General features: G+C 37.0%; 2 protein-coding genes across 2 annotated transcripts; both read right to left on the bottom strand.

Moving 5' to 3' along the window:
• Positions 1 to 207: 207 nt before the first annotated feature.
• Positions 208 to 3,521, bottom strand: eif1ad (eukaryotic translation initiation factor 1A domain containing). Its single transcript, XM_036568469.1, has 5 exons — positions 3,383 to 3,521; positions 1,578 to 1,695; positions 1,343 to 1,451; positions 1,146 to 1,254; positions 208 to 926 (listed from the first exon to the last, which is right to left on the bottom strand). The coding sequence occupies exons 2-5, from the start codon at positions 1,662 to 1,664 to the stop codon at positions 677 to 679; spliced, it is 555 nt and encodes a 184-aa protein (XP_036424362.1). The 5' UTR covers positions 1,665 to 1,695; positions 3,383 to 3,521; the 3' UTR covers positions 208 to 676.
• A 720-nt stretch (positions 3,522 to 4,241) lies between these two features.
• ctsf (cathepsin F) lies at positions 4,242 to 18,085 on the bottom strand. The gene is made up of 14 exons (XM_036568467.1): positions 17,720 to 18,085; positions 16,580 to 16,699; positions 15,364 to 15,445; positions 14,007 to 14,065; positions 13,835 to 13,907; positions 12,899 to 13,012; positions 11,990 to 12,138; positions 11,597 to 11,693; positions 11,381 to 11,461; positions 9,643 to 9,762; positions 8,463 to 8,527; positions 7,411 to 7,501; positions 6,169 to 6,227; positions 4,242 to 6,005 (listed from the first exon to the last, which is right to left on the bottom strand). Exons 1-14 carry the CDS (start codon positions 17,957 to 17,959, stop codon positions 5,931 to 5,933), a joined length of 1,425 nt encoding a protein of 474 aa, XP_036424360.1. The 5' UTR covers positions 17,960 to 18,085; the 3' UTR covers positions 4,242 to 5,930.
• Positions 18,086 to 21,208: the final 3,123 nt, after the last annotated feature.

The raw sequence follows: 21,208 nt of genomic DNA, 5'->3' as shown, positions 1-21,208 counted from the left end.
TGGTTTGGGAAAGGTCCAAAGGGGATATTTTTTGTCTTCATCTAGACCAGGTTAATCCTTCTAGACCCCTTCAATCGGTTTAAGAAATTTTAGGAGTGATACATTTGATACATGCCAGACATATATGGCAATAGCCTGTAATATCTGAAGGAAATACTATATATATAACCATTCTATGTATACAGAAAAAGCTCAATTACACAGGCATACAAAACAAGGAGAAAACTTTATTGCCATATGTACATAAATTATGATACAAATAAAGCATTCCTGTCAACACGAGGAATCAGCTTGAAATGTTCTATACATTATGAATCATGCTGCTGTGGTAAGATCTGTATTTCACCCTGAATCATTACAGGAAGAAGCTTTTCTCAAATCAGTCTAATCAATTTTAATGATAGAAAGGAATATTTCAGGTGTCAAGCCTCTGAAATATGTACAGAACCTAACAAATTTCAATGCCAGTGGTGATTCATGCACTGAAATCCTTTTTAGTCAAGGTTCAGCTTTAATAAGGGCTTAAGAAACTGCATAGTGCATTTGTTTGTTTGCTTTTCCTTTTTTTACATAATGAGTGTCCACAAAGCAAAGAACTGAACCAAAGTTGGCATCTGGTGCAACTTTTTTAAAGCTGTTCACAGCATCCCTTATTTTAATGTCCAGAATTTCATACCTAATGATTCTCTGGTCCTTCCTCTTCTTCTTCTTCCTCCTCCTCTTCATCATCATCTTCATCAGAGTCTTCATCGCTCTCACTATAGTGAACAGTGGCTCGGTTTGTGTTCACAAAAAGGTCACCGTCATCCTCAGAGTCACTGCTGTCGCACTCTTCTTCCTGCTCCCTCTCTTTGTCCTCTCCCTGTCCGTTCTGTGGTCCCTCCTTTCTCTCCTCAAACTCGCCACCCGCCTCAAATCCTTTTGGCCTGCATAACATATTACACTATTTAGTATAATGCTCAAAGCACTGCATAGCGACAGCAACACATATTATGTATACACTGTTTTTCTCAACTGAAAAAAAATAAAAAGATCAAGAACTCCCATAAATTAACAATGTCTATACCGAAATCTCGAAAAAATCTAATGCAGCACTGAACACGAAATGAATTTCATCAACATCTCAAAGGTGGTTCTTTTCTCACCAGACACCAAGTTTCCTCAGGTACTGGACGTGGTCCCTATACAGTATGAAGCTGATCTCTCCTTTCACCTTGTCTCCCTCTTCAATAGGGTCCACGATCACAAAGTCCCCTGACAGAGGAGAAGAAATAGTGGTGAATAAATCAAATTCACATACATCAACAAAACACATGTAAAGGAGCCAGGATTTTAAGCCCACCTCTTTTGATCCAGATGTTCTTGCGGAACTTTGTGGGCATACTCAGCAGAAATTTCTCACCGCTCTCAGTTACAGCCTCATGGAGGTTATTGCCATTGCTTCCCAAGATCTGGAAGATAGAGAGGTTTAATAGCTGTAGATGATCTTCACCTTCATGAAAGTTCCATGTCATCGGAGCTTTATTAATTTATTACATATTTATTCTAAACTGCAAATAAACCTATCTTTAGCTCACCCTCATGATCTGCTGGCTCTCGCTGGGTGTGACGTAGTCTTCAAGAACTTCCTTAACCACATGTTTGCGCTTAGTTGCCCGGGACATTTTTGATATTGAGCTCTGTAATATCCACTTTCTGTGAGAATGACATGATTTAGGCAAAAATGAGCCAACATTTGGGCAACAGTTCTTCAGTATTTAGTATAAAGCCAAAGCACATGTAATAAGTTGAGAAAAACACAGTATTCTCTATGCTGCTGTTGCTATGCATCGTTTCATAAACAAGTACCCAATGAAGTTTCCGTTTGGCAGAAGTGAGTCTAGTTACTTTGGTGTAAGAACAGCACACTTTGACTTCGTTGACTTTGCGATGTCATGAAAGCCTGATTACCCCTGCCCCATTCATACTGAAGTTATGAAGAGTGTTTTCAGTCTGGAATACTTTTTTTTTACGTAAACCCATAAAAATATTAAAAGTGGACCTCGATAAGGTAAAAACACTAAATAAAGGCAAAATAAAGAAAAAGAAAAATGTAGGATGTGGGTCTTTTAAGCACTATTTTTCTCTCCTGATTTAAAATAAAATAATGCTTTAAAGTTAAGTAAGTCACAAATAGCAGTACAGATGCTGTGAACTACAAAATAGTCAAATTAAACAGAAAAATGAACTAACTAATAAATAAAATGTGAGTAAGAAGTATATTCTTTACCTCACTAATTTAAAAGTACAAATACTACTATTTAAAAATACCCAGAAAAGTACAAATAATTAAAATTTCAAAACTAACTGTAACTGAGTTATTGTAACTAGTTTCTACCCACCTCTGATACCCAGTATCTGGTTTATTCATCTTCTGATATTTTTATGCAATCATTCACAAATAATCATTAAAAAACATCTCTAGCCCGCTTTTATTTAGGTATGCCTGCAAATCAGCAGAAATCTTCAAGCGAATATGGTCGCCCTCGGCTATGTTCGTCCCACTAAAATGATTTGCTTAGACATAAATAAACCTGGTCCACAGCTGGTTCTTTAGGGAAGTTGGCTTCTCTAAAACTCACAAAACACAGAAAAAAAATATAGGTTCACTAATAACCACACACTTTAGAAAAATGGTTCTTCAAGGGTTTTTCAGTAAAGACAATGTTTCTATTTAGAACCAGAGTTCTTTACAGAGCCATTTCAAGCTTAAATGCTTCTTCAGATCGATGGAGATGCGTTGTAATGGTTGTATACATAAGTTTTTTAAAACAGCTCTATATAGCACCAAAAAGGGTTCTGATATTGGTACAATATCAAGCTTGTAACAATAAAATAACCTTTTTGGTGCTATATAGCTATACAGAACTTTCATCAAAAAGTCTCTATATATAACCATATACCACATATTCACCAACAATCTGAAGCATTTAAGCATGAAATGACTCTAAATAGAAGTCATTTTTCTAAACAGAAACTTTGTCTTTACTAAAGAACTCTTGAAGAACCGTCTTTTTAAAGTGTGTACTTTCTGGTCTGTTCTACACTAACGCAGAGAACACAGCTAACAGAACCTACAGCGCTTTCACTGTGAAAAAGAACTGCCACAGACTCTGACAGGAGCTAAAATCTATATGAAGGAATATTTAATAAACAGTTATAACATAACACTGCAGCTCAGTCTGACGTGCACAGAGAGAGTTCAGACAGCTAACTAATGCTACAGAGTTTGCTAGAACTGCTAACTGTTGGTTAGCCGACTAGCTAGCACCAATATAAGCAAACAACCAACTTAATATGAGTTCTTTCACATCATAAAGTCTGCATTTTAAAATGTACCTACCGAGAAAATGTATATATAAATGTGGGCTTATTCTGGTTTTTTTTACTAGGTGCATCGAGAAGAATTTCGCACGTAGTGTAGCTCCTGAATGCGTCGAACGCATGTGCTGCTTATTTCCGGTAGCTTCTGTTTGTCATATGCATTAGCATTGTGGGTAATGTAGTCAAACTGAGAGCTCAAAGTAAAACGTCATTTCATCATTCACTGGTCAGCTTTAAAGTGGAATTACACAGACCTTTCAAATGTTCTGCGTAATTCAATGTATAAATTGAATCGAACCATTTGTAAATGTTTAATTGAGATGTAAGTCATACAGAATTGTTCTGTGAGAAATGGTTCATTGTAGAGAAAATTACCAACGTTTTTTACTAGAAACCAGGGATCTGCACCACATAACTTTATTTCCCATCCAAAACAACCAGTTACGCCTACACACGTCTTCTGACGTTATATGTGGTGTTGATAATGGCAAAATACTAGTAAATCAAAAAAATGTTTTCTTACAACACCCTGTATGTACCTTTCCTCCATTTTTTAAAATAGTTTTATGTCAAACCCTTATCTCAGCGCTAAACAATGTCTCAGACAACAAGCAACCATTTTGTCCTAGCTTTCTGTGATGTAGCTTTTAGAGGCATTAGACACTTCAGACGTCCAGTTCCTATCACCACCACTGTGAACAATTCTGACTCAGTAAGTTTCTCTTCAACTCTGTATTTTGTGTCAAAGCACTCTGAATAACTTTGTTTACATCTTCATATTTGAATTATGCAGATGTTTTGAAAAACTGGTGCAATTCCCCTTGAATGTAAATGTGGAGAGCTGTACTGTGACAGTACAGACAAATACAGCACAAACATTTGGGAAGTTTGGGACTTTATTCAGCAGCTTTCCAGAACATTTATGAACACCATGCTTGTCAGCCATTGAAACCAGGCAAGATACAGCAATTATCTGCAAACCTTTCAAAAATACATATTTGATAACAAATTAAATAGTTATTATGATGCTGTATTTATTGTGTGGTGATGAGTCATGAACATATTTGTCGTTTTATGTGCACTTTAGAGGCACAGCAGTGCTGTTAGTCCCTAATTTATCTTCAAACACGTTATCATGAAAAAATCCAGCAAATACACTCGCCTGTAACATTCAGCCCATACCTTAAAACATCACATTACTATTTCTCAATCATTTAAAAGTGATTAGAAAACACTTGGAGCACAGGAATATATCAATGAATTGATTACCATCGGTATTAATTTCTAACAAAATGAAAAAGCATTCATCAATCACAAGTATCTGCTGAGCAGCTTCCAGAATCAGTAGCACTACGCAGTCCAATGTGTCCAGTTTGTCCAGTTATGACACAACAAAAACGGAAATCTACTTCACCCAGAGCTTTCTTCATAAAACTCAGAGCAAATATTAATTATGTCACAGCATTCCTTCCCGAAAATATTATTTAAATATTAGTTTAAAAGTTAGTCCACACAATTAATATAATAACACGATAAAACACCAGACTAAAGAACTAATCTAATTATCTGAAGCATCTTGTCACAGAAACTGACTTAATGTAGTTAAGCGTGTTGCATGGTATGCATTAACGGAAATGAAGTTATAAGAGGTAATGATGCTGCATCCCTCTCTGCCACTTGGTATCTGCTGGTCCCCTGTTTGAAACAACCAACTACCTCTCAGCACATGTGCTTACTGCAAAAAAACCCAGGGACAGGTATGTTTTAGTGTTGTTATAAGACCTGCTACCCACACCTAAATCACCCTGACCAGTTCATGATTAAAAAAAAATCACAACTAATCCAGAGCTGTCAGGATAACCCAGTTAAACTTGATTACTCACTGATTACAATATATTTTGTATGATGATCATGCATGTTTTAAATTGACCTAGTAGCTCAAGAATTGCACCAATGTATATTCATTTTCTGTTACACAGTCATTTTATATTTTCTAGTCTTGTTAATCTTTGTCCAATTAATCATTCTGGAATCTGCAATTTGCACTGTTTACTATTGCTAAGTTTCCTCAATTGTTCATCAAAATAATCAATAGTTTACTTGTTTACTAACATAATCAACAGTGACAGCCCTAAACTGATCTAAGATGAGGAGTTGTGAGCACTTAACATTAAAAAAATGATGTTTTTTCCCACATTACAGAGCCTAGAATGCTGCATATCCAATATTAGCTTAACAAAAGCAGGAGGGTGAGGACTTGCTATGGTGGCGTGGTCAGAAAGGACAATTTCAGTCTGGGCGAGTCAGCCAGGGTTGAAATCGCCTGTGGAAAATACCTATTGACACTTTTTTTAAACTGAAAAGAGGACTGATAATCCTTCTTCTATAGCATGCCCTAGAGATGAATACTTTACAAGTCACAGCTTGAGCTAGTGAGAACAACACCCCGATGATGCTTATTACATATGAATGGTTTGTTTTTGTGTGTTTGTAGGTGTGCATAAGGTCACACTAGTACTGTCTTTGCGTAGAATGACCATGCTCCTGATTTGTGTTTGTGTGCGCTCCTAGTTAACTTTTGCGGATGAACACATCTTATTAATTCCGCACAGTCCGGATCCTCTGAACAGGTAGTAGTAACCCTGAGGAAAAGCAGAGGAAACAAAAGTTGTTATTTATATATCCTTTGAACAAATATTAAAGAAGAAAAAGTTGCCCTGCAATATTTAACCACTGATCAAGCATTCGCTAACTCAACAGTAGAGCTATATACGTTCAAATCAAGACTGGACAGGCCCGACTCACCTGCTCACCATAATCTTCTCCCCAGCTGTTCTTAATGGCCCAGAATGGAATGCCATTAACTGTGTAGAAGCACAGAGAAACGTCAACGTTAAAAAAGCTTTAATAATGTACTTTAATATACCAGACAGGTTATTGTTTACTAATATCTGCTGAATAGACATGAAAACAACAAGACAACTGCAAGAAGCAGGTCACAGATCACCTTTCAACAGGTTACGCAATGGAAAACCCTACAAGACAGCCGAAGATCCCTCAAAGTACGTTTCTAAACTCTTACTATTACACAAGCAGATGGTTTGAGGACCCGTAATCACAGTTACAACACAAATCATGTTTGGCAAGAAGCCTGCGTGTTTGAACATCCCACAGCTATAAAAATGTAAGTAGTTGTGAGATGTACAAAATTGCAGTTTGTTTCAGTCTCCTAATGTCCTGAGGATAAGAAAATACAAACAGCACCCATATAAATTACTGTATAATATTTTAAAGGCCCACTGAAACTGGTGCTAATCAGGAGGAATCTCAAAACTGGAAGGTCCGTCTATTGAAATATCTCAGTCGTATCACAGTAACAATCTGAAAATGCAAACTGTACTTTACATTGTGAGAACACTTCATGATAAATGGACCAACAGAAAAGACCTAAAATAAGAATAAAATAAAAAAAAAAGATCTTTTTAAATGAACTTTCTCTAAAATTTAAGATTTTTTTTTCCATGTAGAATTAACATCTCAGGAGAACATGAAGAACACTGTTTTTTCATTTGCTATCATATGCTATGCGCACCAAGTAGAACTGCCATGTAATGTCATGGATCAACCACATTAATTGGAACTTTATTAAAGCATGGATAAAAAGGTTATAATGTCATAATAATGTTAAAAAGGTTATAAAGTTCTAAGTGCAAGTAAGTTATCACATCCTCTACAGCAAACAAACTTACATATGGCATTTTTCTGCAAATTGTACTCCACAACTTCTATGTATTAACATATTGGGAAAAAATAAAATATGAAATATAATATATACTATAATAATATAAAATGTTCAATATTTTTCCGCAAGGCCACATTTCTTCCTTTATTTTTGTGCAATATGTTAAATTCAGCAATTAAACAGTGAATGTGCAATAAAATGTGCAAAAGTGTGTTCTCTTTGGAGGATGTGTTGACTTTTTTTCCCATTAGGGGCACCCATGTTTTTGTTATATGTTAACTTTAGCAAAATAGAATAACTCTCACGTTCTCCATATCCAACAAGCAGCACTGCGTGATCAATCATCCAGGGGTTACAGAAGATCTTCAGAGGGTGAGAGATTCCTTTTCTGTAGAACTGCAGAGGCACAGAGGCAAAGACAGACAAAAGAGTAAGAGAGAAGATTCTATCACCTTTTATGAATAAAAAGTCATGAGAAGCAGCACTTTTTCCAAAGCCATCCAACTAGATGTTGGCTTCTGGATTAAATTACATCACTGGAACAGCCAATGAAGTAACAGAATTTCAGGATTTATGTCAGTCCCGAGGCCAAAATCCAAAAGTATAACATGGCCACAGAGAGAAGTGAGTGTACTGAGTAAACATCAGACAGACTTTGATCCAAACTGCAAAACGTGATATTTAGAAAAAAGGACACTTTTCTGGACATAGTTTAGGTCTCCATTAGTTGGAAATCCATTGCATTTCATGATCTGTATCCTGAAACTCTGGCCACAGTAACACAGGCCAGTACAGTTATATGCAAAAGTTTGAGCACCCTTGGTTAGATTACATTTTATTGATTTTCTAAGTGACAATATGTTCACACGTCCTCTACAGAGAACACATTTCTGCACATTTTAATGCACCATTACTGTTTATTTGCTGAACATATGAAAAGACTATCAAATAAAAAATGCTTTTGTGTACAATTTTGGCTTATCTGGTGAGTTTAACATATTGGAGGAAAAAATAAAACATAAAATGGGCCATAACTTTTGCACAAGTCACATTTTATGTTTTATTTTTCCCCAAATATGTTCAACTTAGCAGATAAACAGAACTTCTACAGAAAAATGTTTAAAAATTGTTCTATTTAAGTTTGGTCCCTGTGAAGAATGTATTAAATTATTTTTAATTAGAAAATCAACAAAAAACATCATTTGACTAGGGCTGTTCCAACTTTTGCATACAACCATGGCAATATAATTTTACCTCTCTGAAGTTATATTTATAATAACATTTAAAATCTAATTTAAAGTGTTTGTGCTCCTAGAATGACACAGAGAAGTGAGGACCTTCAGGAGGAACTGATTACCTGCATGGCAAAAGCATTGAGGGCAGCAGATACAGGGCCATTCTCAACCAGCCACGCAGCAATATCTGAACACACACATCATAAGGAGGTTAGATTTCAGTTTACTGGAGTTATTCTTGTTCTATACTGAAAGTCAATAATCATCATTAAAAATGTAAGGCAGGCGGGTAAAATATGCTTGCTATTGTTACACATTAGACATTAGACTCAGTGCTGTGAATGGTTTATTATTGTTCAGTTATGCCAATTTGTGTTGCTTGGCTTTATAAAACAGATTTCTCCCTAATTCAGCTAAATAAATGGTACATTACTCAATAAATAATATAATTAATATGGACAGCCCTAATCTGAACTGTATAAAGGCTCAAATGAGCTCATGCCAGTGAACAGAGAAGTCCCACATTGTAACTACTGTGCAACTGTCTTTTCCAATGGCCTATCATATCTGCAAATAAACTATATTTTTCATCAATTAACAATTTGTTGGTGGTTATTGCAAAATTTACACAGTGCACTTTAAAATGCACATTTGTAGGGCTGTCACAATTACTTGACTGAATTACTTGACTGAACTAATTAATCAAAAAAACATTATTTTCTTGGCAAACATGCAATGTGACTCTGGGGAGACTCTGCTTGGACACTACCTGGCTCCACCGACTCACCTCCACTACACACACCTGCAGCTTATTTCCCCAGACACGTAAGACTCAAATATATACCCCTTTTGTTTGACCTGTTTGTTGTGAAGTCTCTGTATTGCTAACCTGAGTCCTAGTCGGTTTTCCCTGTTTTTGTTTCTGTGTTTTGACCGCTGCTTCTCTTTCTGTTTTTTTGATCATAGATACGTCTCTGAAACAGCCTGCCTGATTTAACTCCTACCTGTATGGATTTTGAGTATTTGAGTCTGCCCCAAATTTCGCTCTTGCAGCCAACCTATATGCCTGCTTTGTTACACAATGATTACATTTTTTGCCTCATAATGTTATTTTTTATTTTTAATTAAGCTTTATAGACTTCTACCATCTTTTATCAATATGGTATTTTAGTATCTTTGACTGGTTGTTCTTTAGCTTTTTTTAAAAACTCAGGTTACTCAGTTATTGTCAAAACAATCAGCAGATTACTTGATTACTCATAAATCGACTGTGCTAGCCCCACTGTCCACTTTCTTTCTCACCATTCTCCTCCTTCGGCAGTTCTACTGAGCTGTTGATGTAAGCCACCACCTTCCCAGCGGAGAAGTCACACCTCTGCTTGTGTCCAGTGTAGCTGTAGTCTGTCTCTGCCTCCAGACCTCCTGAGAAGACATCAAAACAGATTATTAGATTATTAAGGCAAAACAATTCAGCTTCTTAGAATTAGACTACAAAGAGCATTGAAGGGAGTAACTGGAGATTCCCCTCACTTACCTATCCTTTCCTTTTATGCAAATTCATATATTATAGTAATCTTAATTGTAATAATCAATTCAGGCACAGCTAATCATGTTTAATCATGCATAATCATATGCAAATTAAGTCTATTCTATGCTTTTCCTGTTTCAGGGCTTGGACCTGATTTATTTGTAGTACTGTAGTGTCACGATGACCATTCATCAGACCTTGAAGGATGTTTTGTGCGTCTGAGGAGCCGTGATGTTCAGAGTGTTCCTGTTGAAGGACTTGCAAGACAACAAACAGTCTGAGTGACATACTGGTGACTTCTCAGTGTGGCCTACGCATGCCTGTTCTACATGGCTTAAAGTTGCATGCAGGCCAGATGACTAGAAGTCACCAATATTTTTTCGTCTTTTCAGAGACTTCACAAGATTTAAGGACTCATGCTGATGTTTTCAAATGTGCCCCTTCTAGCTGTCCAATTCAACAGAAGCTTAGTGTAGCATCAGAGTCCAGTGTTTCTGTTGCTGTGGGTTTTGCTCATTAGGGGCACTGGTCCTGGACATTTGCATGCTGTTTTGAGACACTGTTCATGAGAGTTGATCCCACTTTGTCTTGAAGGGGAAGTGAAGGGATACAGATTATCTCCTATAAGCAAATTTGCATCTTGTTATTATAGAATATTTATTCTAATTATTTCTTATTCCTAGGAATATACTTCTTCACCCTTTGTGTCTCTGTGAGGTTTGTGGTATGTTCCTTGAGAAGGACGCTTTGACATAATGACTCGTTTATGTCTATCTCCATTCTATCCTATGAGACATGGCGGTGGTAGGAGCTAGAACTGGGTATTTCCATCATTATAGAACTGGGTGAAAGATGACCGATCAGGAACTTTCAAGGCCTCAGGTCTAAATGTGAGCACCTCTTGCTGATGTCATTAAAATGCGCATGAGGGACTCTAACTTTGTTAACTGTATCTCACTAATGACACAGTGTTAAGTGATGCTTGTGAACAAATCCAATTCTGCATTATAACAGTTTTAATTTGTTACGATTAATCATTAGTATATGTAGATTGTCTAATCTACATATAATTTGAAATGATGGCATAACTGCTTTTATCAAGTCTTCGTTAAATGGGGAAGACACCTGTGGGTGCTCTCACCTCCCACCCTTCTCTCTCTCGCTCTCTCTATTCTTTTATTAGCCTGTTGATTTTCTTTCTTTAAAATTTTGCCTTAGTTAAGCCTCTACATGTGAGGTTAAGTATGTTTGTCTCAACGATTTAACCTGTTGAGATCATTTTTCTTTATTTTTAGTAATTCTTTTTAATTAGGTTTCATTTTTATAATCTAGTCTACTTTTGAAATTCACTGCACAGCCTTCTCTTTTTAGTTTTTGGGGGTATATTACATCACAGAAATAAAGACTGGGTGTTATTTTATTTATTTCTGAATGTTTTTCTTAGACATGCTGTGGTAAATTACCCAACAGTATAGTATTTGTCCCAGCAGTCAATTTCAGTCAATTTCTTACCAAGGGTTTCAATAGCTTCATAGGCATTGGATGGAAGTCCACCTCCACAAGCTTGGTCCAGCTTATCGCAGTCCACTAGCTCTGTAGGAGAAACATATGTAAATGACTACAGCACAGTATAAAATATACAGGATAAACTAATAATAACACAAGTGAAGAAAAAAGGCAACTGTTTTATTGACTTCTTTCAATAAGCCTTCTCATTTTGCTGCCCACCTTGCTCTGAGAGGGACAGCAGTTGTCCAGTCTTTTTGAACCACTGGCCTTCAATGTTTCCAGTGACAGAGAATGCCCAGCAGGAGCCACACATCCCCTGAAACATGCACATCATTCACTTTAGTCAGCCTTAGATTAGACTGCAGAACTCGGTCTGTATCAACCCACTGAGTGATTAATTCATATTCTATTTTTAATGAAGTATAGATGTGAGCCACATTTCCACTGTAGGAGCCACCAGGGCAGAGTAGCGGCAAATTCTGACATGGCTATGGATTCATTTATTTAAATCTAGGTACCAAGTGATTCATCAGCTGATTCATAATTCAAACTTTTGTCTCCACTGCTCCGTCCAGTAAAAATGAATCCCTCAGGTTGATTCATGTTCCTGACCTGGTTCTTGACAGGGCTGACAGCTCCGTGCTCTCTCCAGTCCCAGCTCTCTGGGGCTGCCTTGCTGGCTGGGGCCGCAGGCTTCATCTTTTTCTGCAGGCTCCACTGGCTCAGCATGGGGTTCAGGTACATCATTCTAAACTCGTCCTCTAAATGGACAGCAAGAGAGAGAGAGAGAGTGGCAGAGAGAGAGAGAGAGAGTTCAGAATATGTACTGCATGTATATAGAAAAATGACTAAATTGTGCTTAAAATGTAAGAATTATAATTAATATCATGGAAAAACTAATTTTCCTCACTTTTTTGGAATAAAAGAAATACAGTATGTAAACACTGTTTTCAAAACATATTATTCTTCTGTCCTCAGTTCATACGACCCATACATGGAAACTAAGCTGCAAAAACAGCCCGTTTTTCTGTGATGTCATGAAAAATCAAACGATTTACATATATCTTCTTATTCACCCTACTGCAGTTTAGCCCCACCCAATCACACCGAAGTTCTAAAGAGTGTTTTAGCTTAGACTTTAGCTTCAGCTTTTTGAATGAGGCACAGGGCAGGGCTGCCAAGAAGCCACATACAAGATGGCCTTCAAAACAAGTGACAATTTATTGGGCAACAAGTTTTTAACTTTTTTATAACACAACAGTTTTTAATATACACACTTAAAAATAAAGGTTCCTAAATGGTTCTTAGCTTGGACATACAGTTCTAGGAAAAAAGAACTTTAATTGGTATTTGTAGAAGCTTTACATTATGTGGAGGTTCGTTAAGCATAATAAAGCTTTACACTCACACATCTCATTTACAACAAGTGGTTCTTCTCTTTGTTTTTCTCCAAAGAATCACTTTAAGAGTGCACAATTATCACCAGTGCCTATGGGTCAATACAAACTCACACACACACACCTGTGAGGTCGCTGAACTTGGTAACGCCATACTCAGCTGTGCCCTGGTCCAGAGACTGCAGGGTTTCTGCTGTTTTCAGATTCTGCTGGAAAATACGCAGCCTCTTCTCAGCCTCTGCAGGGTTCAAAAAGTCATTTAAGAACTTAAACTTAGTTTGACTCACCCCAGATGTATTCAATCAGCCAAAACATGTCTAGAGTCCAAATTTTGCTTTATTTCAGAATTGAAGTTACATTGCTAAAAACCACAAGAATTCAATTGTCACCCAATAATTTCTGCGCTAACGCATCACCAAAACTTCCTATCAATCCAGATTCTTAACTGAGGTCATACAGGCCTGTCGTTGAGTTTTAAGACACAGTGTGATGTACTGTAAACTACAAAACCTCACCGTGCAGCTAAATGCTTTGGGCAGCCTTTTTAAACAGGGTCCGTATTCAAAAAACACCTCAGGAGTAGGAGTGCTGACCTAGAATCAGTTTTTGTAATAATGACCATCATAAATACTGAGTCTGACCCACTCCTCTTACTTACGAATGCTTTGTGAATATCAGCCTGAGTGTTGTCTGAAATGGCTGGCTCTACCAGTGAAGTTTTGTTAAATTTTATAGTTTAAAGTCATACTAGGTCCTAAAGTCAAGCAGTTTGAGCGGGTTGAATTTTTATGTATTTTTACAGAAACTATTTGGGCTATTTGGGTGACTACTGAGTTCTAGTGTTTGTTAGCATCTCTAGCACAATTTGGACTCTAAACATGTCTTGGCTGGTCTTCAGAAAATCAAATTTCACACAACTACTCTATTAAACATCAGCTTTCATTTTGAATGAACATGTACAGTATTACCATTACTCTAAAGCAGTATCACATGTTTCATGACTAGATCAAAGGAGTGAACACAATAAGTGTAGCATTAAAACAGTATTAATGTCCATTACCTTCCTGAGAGCTATATGTGCGATTGTATTTGACCATGAAGTCCTTGAACTTTGTCAGAAGCTCCAGAGATTCCTGAAGAAGACCAACAGTCTTACAGAGTATAGCTGAGAAACACATTAGCTGCATAAGCATTTGTTATTACACATATATGCATGCTGAAGTATACTTTACCTTGGTGGGCTTGTCTTTCGATAGAGGAATACGCACAATCTTTGGGGTCTCCTTTGGAACTGAGAAATGAAGCAGATACCAGTGAGGTGGCATACAGAGTCAACTAATAATCATTACCTACAGCTTGGAGTATACAGCCTTTGTGTCTGATCTTATTATTAGTTTCAATCAATTCATAAAATAATTCATAAAAAGTCTGTACACTGAAAAAGAGCTAAATTCACTTGACTCTACTTTATCTTTCTTAAACGTACTTTTGGCACTAATTGAGTAGATTTCATATTTCATTCATGCAGAAATGATGTACACCTTTAGATCAAGTGTTTTCAAGTGTGGAATTTTAGTACTATGTGCTGTTGAGCACCCTACTTTCCACTGTTTTATCATTTAACCCTATTGAACCAAGCGCCTCGCTGGAGATCCATTCTCAGAATTTGACCTTGACCTCTTTACCTTGTTTGAATCTGCTGCCTGAGGAGTTACAGCACGTACATGTCTACGCTGGCCAAGTGAAATGCATCAGCGTACAGAACAGTCATTTTCTGTGTTCTACCATGTTTTCTATCACTGTATAAAAGATGCACAAGGCTTTGTTTACTGTTGAATGCATTGTGTTGTGTTTGAGTGCATGAGCTTATTCACAGCACAGTTCAGATCGGTAAGAGCTCATTATTGTTTGGTTTTGTTTATATAAACCTGATAAAACATGACTGATGTGTGACTTATGATGATATTCCTATTAATAAGTCTTCTTGTACAGCTCGTCAAACTACATTAAAAAGCAAAGATTTTCAGCTTTGTTAGATGTTCAGTACATGTCAAATTAATGCAATAATATCATTAAGAATCACGTTAACAGAGGAGAGTGGATTAAAGCTAAACTAGGTAAGACTTGGCGACCTCTCTGGTAAAATTGTGAGCATGTTGAAAGAGAACTAAAAGAGACTTCGGTCAAAACTTGGTGAAAAATGGATGTGAGCAAATTATCTACTATTGTCATCATATCTTTATCAGTATTATGTTGATTTTGTGTTTGAGACCTAATCATCAAGTCGGACCTTCTTTTTGAGTCTGTGCATATGACATTAATATGTAAAGATGTATGACGTTGTTTGAAAAATTCCCACAAAATTTGATCCGACACCTCCAACTTTTACATTATCTTAGGCTTTATAGGGCGACTCGCAACATAACATGCATCATATTTTAGTGTGCTTTTTGTCCGAATCAGTAATGCTACTTCTATGATTTTAGAAAAATCACACATAAGGCAGCTTTAATTGGCAGAAATAGCCTCATTTTTGTGGCTGCTTTAAAGGGTTCATACCCTGTATGTGTGTTCTGGGAGAGCACTGACCTGCAGGCTGACATTTCTGTTTGAGCAGAGTGGACTTGTTCTGCCAGGGAATGTCCCAAACCTCAAACAAACAAACCTCCGTCTGAGAAAGAGAGAGAAATAATGAAAAAATATCTCTGCTGTACACATGAAATTCACATGACCCAACACACAGAACAGAAACGGATCTAGTGGGATTATGCACTGGAGAGTCATGAGCCTAAAATATTCATCACAAGATCCTGTGATGAGTCCATGATGAGTGTGGGGAGGTGCAGGGATTCTGGTCTCTATCAAGGCTGTTTAAAGACAAACAAAGAACAGCCATGAACAGCAAATTTTAATCACAGCTTCACAACCAGCTGTGCGGTCAACGATGGCAATGTTCATAGCTGCACGACATTGTGTAATGTGTGTTATGTGTCAGAGATTATAGGTTTCACCGGTTAAATAAAGACTGTGTGTCGCGCTTGGAGAGAATAGAGGGTAAAATGCACACCCCCATTACTGAAAGCAGGCAAATTTCAGTCTCTTTCAACTGATTAATTATTTACTGTTAGGATATAACTATAATTACTTTTTAAAGAAATTAGTTATTTATCTAGCATTATAATCCCTAACTGTAACTCAAACCAGTGGTTCACAAACACGTCCTCAGGGACCCCCGGACAGTCCACGTTTTTGCTCTAGCCCACTCCGATCACTCAGGGATAGAGCAGAAACGTACTGTTCGGGGGGTCCCTGAGAACCAGTTTGAGAACTACTGCCTCAAGTATAAATGCCTGTATGTGGCCAATATTTCAGTTTCTACTCTCATGACTATATACCTTACAAATTAGCTTCATAACAGTTACCAAATAGTACACAGTAGTTACTGAATACTAAATCTTAACATTAATAACTTTATAATAAGATTACAAGATGGAACTGAAACAAATCAGAACCACTAATGCTACCTTAAAAAATATGAAAAACTAAACACAGTGTTTTCTGACCAATGTTTCATATGCTTCATTGCACTAAATAAAATTAAACAGGACTAATTATGCTCTCCCTGTGATGAAACATGCAGAAGGTGAACGTTCTTTAAATACCAACAATATCCACTATGCTATATTGTAGCGTAATGTATCACAATAACGATAAAATATTGTTACATTGCCCACCCCTAGTGTCCATATGCCCTCCCTTCAATTTATCCCATTTTCAACTGACCCTGAATGGCCATGATGCTCACCTTCTGTTTGTGTGACTCTGGGAAGAACTCACAGGCCTCAGAAATGTCCAGAACTTCAGACTTCTTGCACTGAGTTCGCCCAATCTCTACTGTGATGCTGTATCGCACTCCCTTCACCAGCTGTTCAAAACACAATCACACAAAACAGGAAGACAAAAATAATGATACATTATTTGATTCCAGAGGGACATATGTGTTGAACTGAATGCTACTGTGATACTGAAAACTTGAACATCACCACAGTGTTGAATGTGGACCTTTAATGGTTGAGATGTAAACGATGTCATTCAGGGTGTTTTGATATGTGTCTTATAGAGAAATGTACCGACATCTAATGCTAATGTAACAATTTTATTTTCTATTCAAAAAGACCAGTGAATGTACATGTGTCTTTGTTATGCTGATGATGGTGAATATAGTGGTAAATCCAATATATAAGTTTGCTTTTGGGACTACTTTGTCTTATAACGCATTGCATGTACCATTCTGCCATGAACTGATTTAAAAAAATATGTTTTGGGGCAAAGTTTTATCTAAAAACTACAGTAAAGAAAAATATTTCAGGCCTCAGAATGCGTGCTATTAACCATTAAGTGTAATACCTTTCTGTAAGGTAGCTTTTAGAGGCATTAAATGCCTCAGACGTCTGGTTCCTATCACCACCACTGTGAACAATTCTGACTCGTCAAGTTTCTCTACAACAGCACATTTCACATTTAACAACAAACCAATGTTGTTCCACATTGTAATGATCTAATTATGCAGAAACAAAATCGACGATTTTTCTTTAAACATGTTTAGATTTTGGGACAGACCTCAAAACAAAGCAGCTGGGCCTCATTGGCATAGTTAAACGTACATCTACTGCGCAAACTGGACGCAGCCTGAACGTCCAAGAAGATGTTGTGGCAGTGAATGGCTAACGCACAGGCCCAGAGCTGCACACGAATCTGTGCCTTGTTTACATCGGAAAAAGCCACAGACCTGAAGATTTACCGAGATAAATAAAAGCCGAAATTACCAGCAGTGTCTCCATAAATGTACTAAAACGTAAGATAATTTTCTGATTTTCAAGAAACTGAAACAAGTACAAATAAATTCACGTATTGTCGTTACGTAAAAGCCCAAAACAAGCCTCACCTGTTTGCTAGCGGCTATTATTTTGCTGACTCTGCGTATGTGCAGCCCGTTGGATCCTACATTATACCGCTCCTCGGCAAATTTCACCGCTTTCATGAGCTCCGGGTCCGTAACCGAGAGGCGCACCGGAGCCCCGGGGATTAGTGGCCGATCTAAGCCATCATCTAAAGCCCGAACCGAAGCCACAGCCAAGACAAAGCATGCGATTACGAGGTGACAGCGGCTCAGCTGGACTTCCATCCTGCCTAGCCTTCAGTGCAGAAAGGAGCGAGTCTAAATGAGGTCTTGGTTTTTATAAGCCCAGCAGACTCTGTTTGTTGTTCCAGATAACACTGATCCAGCTGGCACCGCGTCAACGGGTCAGTCTGAACAAGCCGGCTGCCCCAAACAAATATGGCGCAGATAAAGGCGCAGTGCGTCTCCCTCCTCAAATATGGCCGTGTGATGGAGGACTGGGGAATGTGCGTTTTCTTCACAGTTACTCGTAAATACATGGTTTATGTGGCGTCAGCGTGTTAATATCAAATTCTAATTCTTATTAAAAAATGTAGAAAAAACGTAAGGCATTTTTACTACCTCTGTACGACTTGGTTATAAAGAACTTTGGTACAGTTCCAAATGTAAAAAATGCGTTTATTACCAAGTTACAACATTGCAACAACATTGTCTTTGTTTTTTATTATCTTAAACCATATAAACGCACTCAATTCATCCTCAGTAGTTGTTTACACACAAAGGCAGTGCTTAAACTGTTCAGTAAACATTAAAATGTACAGCTGTGCTATTGTTATTGCACACCATGTCCGCTAGATGGTGCCATTGACCTACATGATAGGGGTGAGTAGAGAAAGAACTTGTGAAAGCCAGTTCAATTTAACCTGTGTGAGATGTTACATATTATCAGAGGTGGGTAGAGTAGCCTAATCCCATTCTCTAGTGAAAGTATTTATACTTGGGTAACATAATGACTCAAGTAAAAGTAGCTTCCTCAAATACAACTTGAGGTGAAGTACTAAAGTATTTGGTCAAAAATTACATAAACATAGCATATATCTAACCATTTCATGTAACAACTTTCTGTGAGGGAGTTTTCAGAGGAATTAAACTCTTCAGGCATCTGGCTCTTATCACCACCGCTGGGAACAACTCTGACTCAGCAAGCTTCTTTCGAACGGAGCATTTCACATCACACCACTCTGAATGACTTTGTTTACATCTCAACCATTTAATTATGTAGAATTTTTTAAAAATTGATGGAGTTCCCCTTTAAGTACAGAGTAACTTATGGAACTGCAGTAGAACTTCTTTGTACAACCAGCATTTGTCTGTATAAGAATGAAGCTGATACGACTCTGTTTCTCTTTTTGAGATTGTTTTGGTCCAAAATATAATGCTAAAGCTCCAAAGTGAGAGATGTGACCAATCTCAAGGCAGTACAGGTGCCTTACAAAGGAATTCGTAGCTGAACATGGTTAGCCCAACTCTGTGTATTAGTTCATTACACTAAGCGACGTTGCAGACATTTTATCTGCAACACTACAAAACAATATGCGGATGATACAACACTCACAGCAGAAAATCTGGTAGACCTGAAGGCCCTTACAAGGAAGGTTAAAGAACAGAGTGAAAAGATGAGACTTCAGCTCAGTATGAAGAAGACTAAGGTTATGACAACAAGAAGACACATTTTATGGGTGCAAGAGAAGTAAAAAGTTGAAAGATATGCAGTTATGATGTTTCTAAAGCCTATAGTTGATATGTTGTAGGTAGAAAAAATGTTTTAGCTAATTTTCAAAGCAGTTTTTTATTGATGTGCATAAAAGTTGAACCACCTAACAGTATACATTGTTTATGTCCTCTGTGGTGGAACTAACTAAATCTGTTTTTACCTACAATTTATGGTATCACAGGTGACAGGAAATTACGGTTAGAAGCATCAATGCGTAGGCCTGATGATAAGGACTTTAAAGATTGATGACAAGGTTTTGGAAGCTGTTGCTGATTGTTGTTGTAGCAGGGTTTTGGTCTGATGCAGTTAAAAATGCAGTAGTTTAGAAGTATATGTGAAATTCCCCCTTTTTAAAAAAGTGAGGAAAAATAAGTGTTGTATTCTGTTGATAACTAAATGATGTTCTGTACTTATAAAATAACTCAGTTGTATTTAGTTAGCATTGATGTGGCCTATTTGTATACACATCACAACCACTGTAAAGAAATCAGTCAGTAAAAGTGTCTACATTTGCGTTGTTGACATTGTGACTTCTGGTTCCTATCACAATTATGTTTTAAATCTTCTTCCTTGAGATCTACCTTCCTGCAGATCTGAGCAGTTTTCTCTAGAACAGAGCTTTTTTCTCCGAATGGCAAAACACTCTTAAGTGACTTTTTTCTGCAAAAAAGCAATTTAAACAGAAGGAAACTTTTAATCACAGTAATGATTTAACATTATTTAAGGTAAATAATACAATTTTAAAAAGTTAAAAGCAATTGTTCTGAAATTTATTTATAATAATTGTTTAAGGATAAAAGAAGGGTTTTGTTTAAATATCTTTATTATATGTATTTAAATACTGCAAAATGTTCAAATCATTGCAAATGTAAAAAACTAAAACTAATGCTTTTCAGAGGTTTGTCTGAATCAGTGGCCACCAGCCCTGTTCTTGCAGATCTACCTTTCTAAAGACTTTAGCTCCACAGACCTGACCACAGAGCAGCTCTTGGCTGGATATTGTAGGTGGTGGACTGTGTGTATAATAAAGACCCATTTCTAATTTAGAATATACAAAATTGGGTTTTTAAATGTTTGCAATTACAAATATAACATTTTTTACATAAAAAATGAATAAATGAATGATTTTCCAAATGTGATCAATATTTCCATGATAAAACAATAAAATATCCTTTTCAAATTGTGTATAAGGTATTGCAGGTCTTCATGAATCCTTTCTGCTTCGGCTTAATAAGAGCACCATCTAGTGTACTGACTTAAAGGAGAATTCCACCATTTTTTTAAAAAATCTGAATAATTCTTTCTTTTGGTTAAACAGTGATGAATCTGAAAAATAAGTAGCTTATGTGATGAACTGACAGAATAACTCTCTGATGTAGTATCATCTGCAAGGTGAAATAAAGGGCCAGAGGTATATTTTCAATTGCATTTTAAGTTAGATTCACTCCAGATGCTTTAATGTTTGGCTGTTTTTACTAGGAAGCTGAAATTCCAGGTAGATATTGAAGGCCTTATTCACATTCGGCCAGGATAATTACATATCCTAGAGAGAGATCCAGTCTTTCCCTGTAAGGAAAACATGGTTTTAGCCTGGCCCAAGCTGATTTAATACATTAAAATACCCGGAAACGTGGCACATTAGGCAGTAATGCACACAATGAAATGAATAGGAAGCTGAAATTCCAGGTGGATACTGAAGGCCTTATTCACATTGGGCCAGGAAAATTACATATCTTAGGAAGAGATCCAGTCTCCCCTGT

This window comes from Colossoma macropomum, unplaced genomic scaffold, assembly GCF_904425465.1.
Source record: "Colossoma macropomum unplaced genomic scaffold, Colossoma_macropomum, whole genome shotgun sequence".
In the NCBI taxonomy this organism is placed as follows: domain Eukaryota; kingdom Metazoa; phylum Chordata; class Actinopteri; order Characiformes; family Serrasalmidae; genus Colossoma; species Colossoma macropomum.
This window is presented reverse-complemented; position numbering and strand designations above follow the sequence as displayed.

Bases quoted from the DNA above. Each gene is read 5' to 3' on its own strand.
- eif1ad (XM_036568469.1), bottom strand. From the start codon at position 1,664: ATGTCCCGGGCAACTAAGCGCAAACATGTGGTTAAGGAAGTTCTTGAA. The intron at 1,452-1,577 runs GTGAGCTAAAGA...TCTATCTTCCAG, and splicing joins AGAGCCAGCAGATCATGAGG to ATCTTGGGAAGCAATGGCAA. The intron at 1,255-1,342 runs GTGGGCTTAAAA...CTCCTCTGTCAG, and splicing joins GAACATCTGGATCAAAAGAG to GGGACTTTGTGATCGTGGAC.
- ctsf (XM_036568467.1), bottom strand. From the start codon at position 17,959: ATGGAAGTCCAGCTGAGCCGCTGTCACCTCGTAATCGCATGCTTTGTC. The intron at 12,139-12,898 runs GTGTGTGTGTGT...CTGTCCATTTAG, and splicing joins CAAGTTCAGCGACCTCACAG to AGGACGAGTTTAGAATGATG. The intron at 7,502-8,462 runs GTAATCAGTTCC...GTGCCTCTGCAG, and splicing joins TCAATGCTTTTGCCATGCAG to TTCTACAGAAAAGGAATCTC.